The sequence below is a fragment of the Coregonus lavaretus genome (assembly GCF_964263955.1).
Source record: "Coregonus lavaretus genome assembly, chromosome: 1".
Lineage (NCBI taxonomy): Eukaryota > Metazoa > Chordata > Actinopteri > Salmoniformes > Salmonidae > Coregonus > Coregonus lavaretus.
This window is the reverse complement of record NC_139988.1, coordinates 92956551-92969225: the sequence shown is the minus strand read 5'-3', so window position 1 is coordinate 92969225 and position 12675 is coordinate 92956551. Positions and strand designations below refer to the sequence as shown.

General features: G+C 48.2%; 1 protein-coding gene across 1 annotated transcript; it reads right to left on the bottom strand.

Annotated features, from left to right (window-relative positions):
- Positions 1-2999: 2999 nt before the first annotated feature.
- Positions 3000-4954, bottom strand: LOC311104276 (geranylgeranyl pyrophosphate synthase-like). Its single transcript, XM_084146066.1, has 3 exons — positions 4794-4954; positions 4503-4718; positions 3000-4393 (listed from the first exon to the last, which is right to left on the bottom strand). The coding sequence occupies exons 1-3, from the start codon at positions 4935-4937 to the stop codon at positions 3992-3994; spliced, it is 762 nt and encodes a 253-aa protein (XP_084002192.1). The 5' UTR covers positions 4938-4954; the 3' UTR covers positions 3000-3991.
- Between the last annotated feature and the right edge of the window lie 7721 nt (positions 4955-12675).

Sequence of the window (12675 nt, the reverse complement as noted above, 5' to 3'; positions counted from 1 at the left end):
TCACCACCTTCCGGAGACATTTGAAACCCCACCTCTTTAAGGAACACCTGGGATAGGATAAAGTAATCCTTCTACCCCCACCCCCCCCCCCCCCCCAAAAAAAAAAAAAAAGTATAATTGTAAAGTGGTTATCCCACTGGCTATAGGGTGAATGCACCAATTTGTAGTCGCTCTGGATAAGAGCGTCTGCTAAATGACTAAAATGTAAATGTAAAAATGTTTGGAAATTTCTCCCAAGGATGAACCAGACTTGTGGAGGTCTACCATTTTTTTTCTGAGGTCTTGGCTGATTTCTTTTGATTTTCCCATGATGTCAAGCAAAGAGGCACTGAGTTTGAAGGTAGGCCTTGAAATACATCCAGAGGTACACCTCCAATTGACTCAAATGATGTCAATTAGCCTATCAGAAGCTTCTAAAGCCATGACATCATTTTCTGGAATTTTCCATGCTGTTTAAAGGCACAGTCAACTTAGTGTATGTAAACTTCTGACCCACTGGAATTGTGATACATTGAATTATAAGTGAAATAATCTGTCTAAACAATTGTTGGAAAAATTACTTGTGTCATGCACAAGTAGATGTCCTAACCAGCTTGCCAAAACTATAGTTTGTTAACCAGAAATGTGTGGAGTGGTTGAAAAACGAGTTTTAATGACTCCAACCTAAGTGTATGTAAACTTCCGACTTCAACTGTATGTGTATTTATATGTCCCGACTTTCTCTGTTCCCCTATTTCTATCATGGTCAATATTTACCACTATCAGTATCAACCGTTGGTAGGTCTAATAACAACACATACTTTAATTGAACGTTATGGCAGAATGTAGATTTTCTGCTTAAATAGACATCCCCAATTGTAATTATTTTTCATGAGATGGCCATAAACAATAACTGGTAATGCTGCATAGTTCTAGAAAGGTCTAGAACGCATCTTTCTGGTAAACATAGTTATAAACCGCTGAAATATTACTACAAACATTATTTTCCCTATTCAACTAAAAGTGGGTCAATAAGGGCTTGAAATGCCTGACATGCTTTCAAAATATAGTAACAATCAAATTATAAATGACTTACTATAAGATTTCACATTTATTATAACTGTAAAATACATATGATCATACTTAGTGACAGTACAATATTCAGCAGTTGAATTAAATTCATTCAGGGCGTAAAAGGGAACCACACCTGCAAAGCCCGTTACGCACCTGCATAAGGTAAGTCAATACCACCTACTGAGAAAGTGTACATTTTCTAAGTCTGAATCGGGCACTTTGTGACTAGTCTCAGCCCCCCTTAAGGTGCCATTTGGGACGCATGCCCCTAGCCTCAGGCCTGGCGTAGCAGAGACCGGTCTGGTTGGGACGCATCCCCCTAGCCTCAGGCCTGGCGTAGCAGAGACCGGTCTGGTTGGGAGGATCCCCCTAGCCTCAGGCCTGGCGTAGCAGAGACCGGTCTGGTTGGGAGGATCCCCCTAGCCTCAGGCCTGGCGTAGCAGAGACTGGTCTGGTAGGGACGCATCCCCCTAGCCTCAGGCCTGGCGTAGCAGAGACTGGTCTGGTAGGGACGCATCCCCCTAGCCTCAGGCCTGGCGTAGCAGAGACCGGTCTGGTAGGGACGCATCCCCCTAGCCTCAGGCCTGGCGTAGCAGAGACTGGTCTGGTTGGGACGCATCCCCCTAGCCTCAGGCCTGGCGTAGCAGAGACTGGTCTGGTTGGGACGCATCCCCCTAGCCTCAGGCCTGGCGTAGCAGAGACTGGTCTGGTAGGGACGCCCTAACCCCCTAGCCTCAGGCCTGGCGTAGCAGAGACTGGTCTGGTTGGGACGCATCCCCCTAGCCTCAGGCCTGGCGTAGCAGAGACTGGTCTGGTTGGGACGCATCCCCCTAGCCTCAGGCCTGGCGTAGCAGAGACTGGTCTGGTTGGGACGCATCCCCCTAGCCTCAGGCCTGGCGTAGCAGAGACTGGTCTGGTTGGGACGCATCCCCCTAGCCTCAGGCCTGGCGTAGCAGAGACCGGTCTGGTTGGGACGCATCCCCCTAGCCTCAGGCCTGGCGTAGCAGAGACCGGTCTGGTTGGGAGGATCCCCCTAGCCTCAGGCCTGGCGTAGCAGAGACTGGTCTGGTTGGGACGCATCCCCCTAGCCTCAGGCCTGGCGTAGCAGAGACCGGTCTGGTTGGGACGCGTCCCCCTAGCCTCAGGCCTGGCGTAGCAGAGACCGGTCTGGTTGGGACGCATCCCCCTAGCCTCAGGCCTGGCGTAGCAGAGACTGGTCTGGTTGGGACGCATCCCCCTAGCCTCAGGCCTGGCGTAGCAGAGACCGGTCTGGTTGGGACGCATCCCCCTAGCCTCAGGCCTGGCGTAGCAGAGACCGGTCTGGTTGGGACGCATCCCCCTAGCCTCAGGCCTGGCGTAGCAGAGACCGGTCTGGTTGGGAGGATCCCCCTAGCCTCAGGCCTGGCGTAGCAGAGACTGGTCTGGTTGGGACGCATCCCCCTAGCCTCAGGCCTGGCGTAGCAGAGACCGGTCTGGTTGGGACGCATCCCCCTAGCCTCAGGCCTGGCGTAGCAGAGACTGGTCTGGTTGGGACGCATCCCCCTAGCCTCAGGCCTGGCGTAGCAGAGACCGGTCTGGTTGGGACGCATCCCCCTAGCCTCAGGCCTGGCGTAGCAGAGACTGGTCTGGTTGGGACGCATCCCCCTAGCCTCAGGCCTGGCGTAGCAGAGACTGGTCTGGTTGGGACGCATCCCCCTAGCCTCAGGCCTGGCGTAGCAGAGACCGGTTTGGTTGGGAGGATCCCTGGAAAACAGTAGCAGGGAGGACTATCCTGGCTGAGAGCTGGATTCAATTCGTATCGCGAAAGATCTGCGTTAAAAATGTAAAAGGTAATTTCCGATTGAGCCGACATGCAGCTGGGGAACATCGTCTTTAAATTTCAATCAAGCTATAACGCGGATCTTCAGCGATACTCCTGCGATAAGGTTTGAATCCAGCCCAAAATAAATTAAATGCCATTTTTCGTCAAAAAGGTTTTATTCAATCAATTCACGTTTGTTACATAGTAGCCATTTGCAATATACCGTATCAACGTAAACAAGTGTAATAAAATAGAGAACGTGTTGCTATGACGGGTTGCAGGTGAAACATCTGGAGTCACTAAACTTTAGGTAAAGGCAGTGGACAATAACCAAACACATTCGTAGAACAGAGTATCCATTAATTCATCTAATATGTACCAAATAGCAAACATCACTCTGGCATCATCATCATCATCCTCAGAAATCCGACCTCATATTTCCTTCTACACCTCACTAAAAACACTAAAGCCGGAACCAATTTCCACTTGGTATTGAAATGGAACACATTTGAAAACTTTTGTAAGCTGCAAGTAAGACTTACATTTTTTTCTAGTTTTTGTAGAGACAGGTCATGTGATGAACAGATCTCTTCTCCATATTTATAATGATATATATATATAATATATGTGCTGTGCTTTGTTCGCAATTTGTCTAGAGTACTAGAAAGCCAAGGTTTGTGAAGCATAGCTGTGAGTTGGTTTGGTATGGTTGTCATGCTCGGGGGGGGGGGCTGCATAACACAGCTGTGTGTCAGTGTAGTGAATATGATGTCAGTAATCTGTGTGGCTAGACTGATTGATCTGAGGGCCTTTGGCGGGCAGCCAGTTGCCCATCCCTGGCTCAGGCTCCCGGTGCATGTGGGTGAGATGTTTGACAGGCGTGTAACTGTTTGGTAAGTGTGTACGTGGTCAGTCCTCTTTAGGCCTAGCCTTAGCCTCAGGCTCACGGTGCATGTGGGTGAGATGTTTGACAGGCGTGTAACTGTTTGGTAAGTGTTTACGTGGTCAGTCCTCTTTAGGCCTAGCCTTAGCCTCAGGCTCACGGTGACTGTTTGGTAAGTGTTTACGTGGTCAGTCCTCTTTAGGCCTAGCCTTAGCCTCAGGCTCCCGGTGACTGTTTGGTAAGTGTTTACGTGGTCAGTCCTCTTTAGGCCTAGCCTTAGCCTCAGGCTCTCTAAACATCTTACTGAGGTGTTTCACCAACCCCTCCAGTTCAGGGTTTCCCCCCAGATCCGTGATAAGGCGGTATGCCTCGGCCTCCAGCCCTCTCAGGGTCTCTCTGGTGTAGGCGAAGGAGCCCACCTTCTCCAGGTAGTCCACACAGTACTTCTTAATGTCCACGTTCTCCGTCCTCTGTCTCAGGATGTTCTGGACCTGAGTGCTCTCAGGACGGGACCAGATGGCGTGGATGGTGGGGAAGGAGAACTTCCCCTCCGTCAGGTCCTCACAGAAGGACTTGTTCTCGCTGTACTCCGCTGAGTTCAGGTTGGCGTAGTCGTCTCTGATCTGGAAGAAGAGCCCTAACGTGTCCAGGAGGGGCTGGAGGGTTCAAAAGGTCAAATCACATGAAAAGGTTTTCATAAAGAAGTTTAGAAAATGAAATTGCTAGTGTTGAAAAATAAGAGCAACAAAATAAGAATGTATCTACCTTAAGGTCTCGTTTCCAACCAGAGAACAGCTGCATGAGCCCTACGGCCAGGCCGAACAGGCCCCCTGTCTTCTGGAGGACCATGGTGCGGTACTGGCTCTCTGTGGGGCACGTGTAGGTGTCTCTCCAGTGGATATCAAGGCCCTGGCCACGGTGCAGCTCCAACAGCTGTCTGGTGAACACACGTACCGCCTCGGGGTGATCCAGGGTCAGCACCTAAAAACAAATAACACATAGCGTTATAACGCTGTCTAGTGAACCCGCTGATCAAAAAAATATCAACCAAATCACCTTCTCCAGTCCCAGGAAGTAGACGTAGTTGGCAGAGTTGATAACAGAGGGGACTCCATAGATGCTGTGGGCTACAGGGAACCCTCTCCTCAGTGTAGAACTGTCCTCGATGTCATCTATCAGGAGACTGGCGTTGTGCAGCATCTCAGTCACCTCTATGATCACCTACACAGAGAGGAGACATTTTAATTTCGTTTCTCTCACAGCTGTTTAAGATGTGTAATAATTCATTTAATTCATAATTTGTTTTGTGTGTGTGAGATATATATATATATATACAGTACCAGTCAAAAGTTTGGACACACCTACTTATTAAAAGGTTTTTCTTTATTTTTACTATTTTCTACATTGTAGAATAATAGTGAAGACATCAGAACTAACACATATGGAATCATCTAGTAACCAAAAATAGTGTTAAACAAATCAAACCATATTTTATATTTGACATTCTTCAAATAGCCACCCTTTGCCTTGATGACAGCTTTGCACACTCTCCACAGCAGAGTTAGTTCAGCCATGCTGTGCTACAGCTATTCTCCAGCAGGGGGAGCTAACTGACAAGGCAGCACTGTGTGGGAGGGAGAGATTTGAGATTCACTGAGGCAGACAGACAGAGAATATGGAGCTCTGCTCTGTGTAGGGTGTTCTCCTCATCCTCCTAGATATTTCCGCTGCCTTCGACACCGTGAACCATCAGATCCTCCACCCTCTCAGGGCTGGGTGTCTCAGGCTCTGCACACTCCTGGATTACATCATACCTGGCAGGTCGCTCCTACCAGGTGACGTGGAGAGGATCTGTGTCTGCACCATGTACTCTCACTACTGGTGTCCCCCAGGGCTCGGTTCTAGGCCCTCTCCTATTCTCTCTATACACCAAGTCACTCTGCTCCGTCATATCCTCACATGGTCTCTCCTATCATTACTATGTGGATGACACAAGTACATTTCTCCTTCCCCCCTTCTGACACCCAGGTGGCATCTCTGTGTGCCTGGCAGATATCTCAGCTTGGATGTCAGTCCACCACCTCAAGCTCAACAAGACATAGCTGGTCTTCCTCCCGGGGAACGCCTGCCCGCTCCAAGACCTCTCCATCATGGTTGACAATTCCACGGTGTCCCCCTCCCAGACTGCAAAATAATCTTGGCGTGACCCTGGACAACACCCTGTCGTTCTCTGCAAACATCAAAGCAGTAACCCGCTCCTGCAGGTTCATGCTCTACAACATCCGTAGAGTACGACCCTTCCTCACACAGGAAGCGGCGCAGGTCCTAATCCAGGCACTTGTCATCTCCCGTCTGGATAACTGCAACTCTGTAGGCTGGGTTCTCTGCTTATGCCATCAAACACCTGCAACTTATCCAGAACGCTGCAGCCCGCCTGGTGTTCAACCTTCCCAAGTTCTTCCATGTCACCCCGCTCCTCCCACACTCCACTGGCTTCCAGTCGAAGCTTGCATCCACTACAAGACCATGGTGCTTACCTACGGAACAGCAAGAGGAACTGCCCCTCCCTACCTTCAGGCTATGCTCAAACCCTACACCCCAACCTGAGCACTCCGTTCTACTACCACTGGTCTCTTGGCCCTCCCACCTCTACAGGAAGGCAGAGACCGTTCAGCCCAGTCAAAGCTCTTCTCTGTCCTGGCACCCCAATGGAGGAACCAGCTTCCCACTAAAGTCACGACAGTGGAGTCCCTGCCCATCTTCCGAAAACGTCTAAATCCCTACCTCTGAAGATAATCTTAAATAACTCACGGCGCCCCCGAAGCCCCCCCCCCCCCAAAAAAAAGGCATTAGTATTTTCCCACTAGCATTGACTTTGCTGATAAACACTTTGAGGGAAAATGTACTTGATATGATTGTGATGTGCTGTCTCACCTAGCCATCTTAAAGAAGAATGCACTAACTGTAAGTCGCTCTGGATAAGATCGCCCGCTAAATGACTAAAATGTAAAATGCAGTAGAAAGTAAACATTCGCCATTAAGCAGACATTTTGTTATCCAAAGCGACTTAGTCCTGTGTGCATGCATTTTCCATACGAGTGGCCCCAGCGGGAATCAAACCCACGACCCTTGCCTTTGCAAGCGCCACGCTCTAACAACTGAGCTACACAGGACCAAACTGGCTGGTGGGTCAGGGAAGAGTGGTTCGAATCCAGGCTCTGTCGTAGCCGGCCGCGACCTGGAGACCCATGGGGCGGCGCACAATTGGACCAGCGTCGTCCAGGGTAGGGGAGGGAATGGCCGGCAGGGGATGTAGCTCAGTTGGTAGAGCATGGCGTCAGGGAAGAGACGGACACTGTAGTGCTGCTGTACTTTTAACCCCTATGCACTTCCTAGGGTAAAGAGCGCCATTTGGGCCCTGCTGATGCTGTCGGAGTGCTGAGACAAAGTGCTCATCTTCTTACATTTGTAGTTTAGGAACTTAGCCTGTTAAATATAATACGTTTGTGTTAGAGAGGGAGACCATTTTTTTTTCTTCTTTTTTTTTTTCTCCGTTCATTTAAAATGAGTAAAATGGCTTCTACAAGGAGAGGGCAGCCTGACTCCAGACATGTCTCTCTGCCACAGCCAGGGGGCGCACTCCAGGCAGAGAGATGTCATTTACAAAATAGCCTCCAACACTCTACTCAGCAAATTGGATGTAGTCTATCACAGTGCCATCCGTTTTGTCACCAAAGCCCCATACGCTACCCACCACTGTGACCTGTACGCTCTCGTTGGCTGGTCCTCACTACATATTCGTCGCCAATCCCACTGGCTCCAGGTCATCTATAAATCACTGTTAGGCAAATCCGCGCCTTATCTTAGCTCATTGGTCACCATAGCAACACCCACCCGTAGTATGCGCTCCAGCAGGTATATCTCACTGGTCATCCCCAAAGCCAACACCTCCTTTGGCCGCCATTCCTTCCAGTTCTCTGCTGCCAACGACTGGAACGAATTGCAAAAATCTCTGAAGCTGGAGACTCTTATCTCCCTCACTAACTTTAAGCATCAGTTGTCAGAGCATCTTACCGATCACTGCACCTGTACACAGCCCATCTGAAATTAGCCCACCCAACTACCTCATCCCCATAGTGTTATTTATTTTGCTCATTTGCACCCCAGTATCTCTATTTGCACATCATCTTCTGCACATCTATCATTCCAGTGTTAATACTAAATTGTAATTATTTTGCACTATGGCCTATTTATTGCCTTACCTCCATAACTTGCTTCATTTGAACACACTGTATATATATTTTCTGTTGTATTTTTGACTTTATGTTTTGTTTTACCCCATATTTATCTCTTTGTTGTTGTTTTTATGACACTGCTTTGCTTTATCTTGACCAGGTCGCAGTTGTAAATGAGAACTTGTTCTCAACTGGCTTACCTGGTTAAATAAAGGTGAAATAAAATAATACAACATAAAAAGCGGTCATGTCTCTCTGCCACAGCCAGGGGGCGCACTGTCAGAAAACAGCTCCAGGCAGAGAGAAGACATATCACGTCTCTCCTCATGAGAGCCAGTTTCATCATAGCACTTGATGGTTTTTCAGACTGCACTTGAAGAAACGTTCAAAGTTCTTGAAATGTTCCGTATTGACTGACCTTCATGTCTTAAAGTAATGATGGACTGTCGTTTCTCTTTGATTATTTGAGCTGTTCTTGCCATAATATGGACTTGGTCTTTTACCAAATAGGGCTATCTTCTGTATACCCCCCCTACCTTGTCACAACACAACTGATTGGCTCAAACACATTAAGGTAAGAAAGAAATTCCACAAATGAACTTTTAAGAAGGCACACCTGTTAATTGAAATGCATTCCAGGTGACTACCTCATGAAGCTGGTTGAGAGAATGCCAAGAGTGTGCAAAGCTGTCATCAAGGCAAAAGGGTGGCTACTTTGAAGAATCTCAAATATATTTTGATTTGAAATGGAAAATGGTTTCTCCCTGTCCCGGTTTCAGTCTGTTTGGTGTCAAGTCAATACGACCCAGTTGTCCCTAATCCAGCCCTGTGCGAGGAGAGCAGCAGGCTGCCATGGCCCGGTCAGAGTAACGGGGCTTTACTGGGAGATTATTTAGAAGACAGGTGCTGTGGCCTGGTAATCAAAGCGGTGTGCATGTGTATGTACAGTACAAGTCAAAAGTTTGGACACCTACTCATTCAAGAGTTTTTCTTTATTTGTACTATTTTCTACATTGTAGAATAATATTGAAGACATCAAAACTATGAAATAACACATATGGAATCATGTAGTAATCAAAAAAAGTGTTCAACAAATCAAAATATATTTGAGATTCTTCAAAGTAGCCACCCTTTGCCTTGATGACAGCTTTGCAAACTCTTGGCATTCTCTCAACCAGCTTCACCTGGAAGGCTTTTCCAACAGTCTTGAAGGAGTTCCCACATATGCTGAGCACTTGTTGGCTGCTTTTCCTTCACTCTGCGGTGCAACTCATCCCAAACCATCTCAATTGGGTTGAGGTCGGGGGAATGTGGAGGCCAGGTCATCTGATGCAGCACTCCATCACTCTCCTTCTTGGTCAAATAGCCCTTACACAGCCTGGAGGTGTGTTGGGTCATTGTCCTGTTGAAAAACAAATGATAGTCCCACTAAGCGCAAACCAGATGGGATGGCTTATCGCTGCAGAATGCTGTGGCAGCCATGCTGGTTAAGTGTGCTTTTAATTCTAAAGAAATCACTGACAGTGTCACCAGCAAAGCACCCACACACCGCCTTGCTTCACGGTGGGAACCATAAATGCGGAGATCATCCGTTCACCTACTCCGTGTCACAAAGACACGGCGGTTGGAACCAAAAATCTCAAATTTGGACTCATCAGACCAAAAGGACATATTTCCACCGGTCTAATGTCCATTGCTCGTGTTTCTTGGCCCAAGCAAGTCTCTTCTTATTATTGGTGTCCTTTAGTAGTGGTTTCTTTGCAGCAATTCAACCATGAAGGCCTGATTCACGCAGTCTCCTCTGAACAGTTGATGTTGAGATGTGTCTGTTACTTGAACTCTGTGAAGCATTTATTTGGGCTGCAATTTCTGAGGCTGGTAACTCTAATGAACTTATCTTCTGCAGTAGAGGTAACTCTGGGTCTTCCATTCCTGTGCTGGTCCTCATGAGAGCCAGTTTCATCATAGTGGTTTATGGTTTTTGCGACTGCACTTGAAGAAACTTTCAAAGTTCTTTACATTTTCCATATTGACTGACCTTTATGTCTTAAAGTAATGATGGACTGTCGTTTCTCTTTGCTTATTTGAGCTGTTCTTGCCATAATATGGACTTGGTCTTTTACCAAATAGGGCTATCTTCTGTATACCCCCCTTACCTTGTCACATCACAACTGATTGGCTCAAATGCATTAAGAAGGAAAGAAATTCCACAAATGAACTTTTAAGAAGGCACGCCTGTTAATTGAAATGCATTCCAGGTGACTACCTCATGAAGCTGGTTGAGAGAATGCTAAGCGTGTGCAAAGCTGTCATCAAGGCAAAGGGTGGCTATTTGAAGAATCTCAAATATAAAATATATTTTGATTTGTTTAACACTTTTTTGGTTACTACATGATTCCATATGTGTTATTTCATAGTTTTGATGTCTTCACTATTATTCTACAATGTAGAAAATAGTAAAAATAAAGAAAAACCCTTGAATGAGTAGGTGTGTCCAAACTTTTGACTGGTACTGTATGTGTGTAAAATAACCTCGTTCCCTGTGGGGACCGGTGAAATGTCCCCACAAGGACAGTAAAACCAAAAACTCCACACACACACACACACACACACACACACACGCACACACGCACACACGCACACACGCACACACACACAAGCTGAATACAAAGAGTAAACCTAGACACATTATAATCTGCATGTCAATTCAGAGAACATACAGGGAGAATATATAAATGTTATTAAGGAGGAGATTCTTTGGATTACAGACTCTAGAATGAGGACTTGGAGCATTCCATTCCCCTCAGATGAATATAAACAAACAATAAAGAATGAACAACCGCTATTAAGTATTATTATAATATATAACACTTATAGTAAAAGAAGAGCACCTTGTCTAGCAGTCTGACTTCCTGCTACAAAACAAATCTAGTCCAAATGGCACCCTATTCCCTACGCAGTGCATTACTTTTGTCCAGGGCTTTGGTCAAAAGTAGTGCACTATATAGGGAATAGGGAGCTATTTAGGACAGCTCTGCATAACTCTGCTGCTCCAGCCAGCGTCCGTCCGTCCGTCTGACCCCTACACTGACCTCACTACTAGCCTACAGAGCTTCCCTGACCCCTATACTAGCCTACAGAGCTTCCCTGACCCCTATACTAGCCTACAGAGCTTCCCTGACCCCTATACTAGCCTACAGAGCTTCCCTGACCCCTATACTAGCCTACAGAGCTTCCCTGACCCCTATACTAGCCTACAGAGCTTCCCTGACCCCTATACTAGCCTACAGAGCTTCCCTGACCCCTATACTAGCCTACAGAGCTTCCCTGACCCCTATACTAGTCCACAGAGCTTCCCTGACCCCTACACTACTAGCCTATAGAGCTCCTAGCCCACAGACCACTAGACAGAGCCCGTCTCCTAGCCCACAGACCGCTAGACAGAGCCCGTCTCCTAGCCCACAGACCGCTAGACAGAGCCCGTCTCCTAGCCCACAGACCGCTAGACAGAGCCCGTCTCCTAGCCCACAGACCGCTAGACAGAGCCCGTCTCCTAGCCCACAGACCGCTAGACAGAGCCCGTCTCCTAGCCCACAGACCGCTAGACAGAGCCCGTCTCCTAGCCCACAGACCGCTAGACAGAGCCCGTCTCCTAGCCCACAGACCGCTAGACAGAGCCCGTCTCCTAGCCCACAGACCGCTAGACAGAGCCCGTCTCCTAGCCCACAGACCGCTAGACAGAGCCCGTCTCCTAGCCCACAGACCACTAGACAGAGCCCGTCTCCTAGCCCACAGACCACTAGCCCGTCTCCTAGCCCACAGACCACTAGACAGAGCCCGTCTCCTAGCCCACTAGACAGAGCCCGTCTCCTAGCCCACAGACCACTAGACAGAGCCCGTCTCCTAGCCCACAGACCACTAGACAGAGCCCGTCTCCTAGCCCACAGACCACTAGACAGAGCCCGTCTCCTAGCCCACAGACCACTAGACAGAGCAAGAGGCAACTACTGTACTAATTACTAGCTGCAGTTCCCAGACAGGGAACAGTAGAGAACCTCAAGTCAGTCAATATTGTATTATAGCTGGAAGCTGGTAGAGAGGCTGCATCTGGTAATTGGTTTTCAGGAGTCAGATGCCTACAGATGGAAGCTCTGTATCATATTCATATTTCTATGTAAAGAGGTGTGTGTTTACTGATGGAGAATAAATAAACAGCCGGAACGATGACAGGGACATGGGTGAACCAGTCACTGGCTTTATCTGGGGTGTGAATCAGTCAGTCACTGGCTGGCTGTACCTAGAGGCAGGGATGCTGTTTCCATGGTTTTGAGGCGACTGACTACACTGCCTGACAGCTGCTTGTTAATGATGGCAGCACGCTCAGTCTGTCTGCCAGGTTGAGGGAGAGTTCACTGCCAAATAAACCAAGCTATCGCCCGCCGCAGAGGCAGAGGCAGAGAGAGAGGGAGAGGGAGAGGGAGAGGGAGGAGAGAGGGAGAGAGAGGAGAGAGAGGGAGGAGAGATGGAGAGAGAGGGGGAGGAGAGAGAGGGGGGAGAGATGGAGCAGAGAGAGAGGGAGGAGAGATGGAGAGAGAGATGGAGCAGAGAGAGAGGGAGGAGAGATGGAGAGAGAGATGGAGAGAGAGGGAGGGAGGAGAGATGGAGAGAGAGAGGGAGGGAGGAGAGATGGAGAGAGAGAGAGA

Coding starts and splice junctions, on each gene's coding strand:
- LOC311104276 (XM_084146066.1), bottom strand. CDS start 4,937: ATGCTGCACAACGCCAGTCTCCTGATAGATGACATCGAGGACAGTTCT. Junction 4,719..4,793: donor ACTTCCTGGGACTGGAGAAG/GTGATTTGGTTG, acceptor ATTTGTTTTTAG/GTGCTGACCCTGGATCACCC. Junction 4,394..4,502: donor GTTGGAAACGAGACCTTAAG/GTAGATACATTC, acceptor TGAACCCTCCAG/CCCCTCCTGGACACGTTAGG.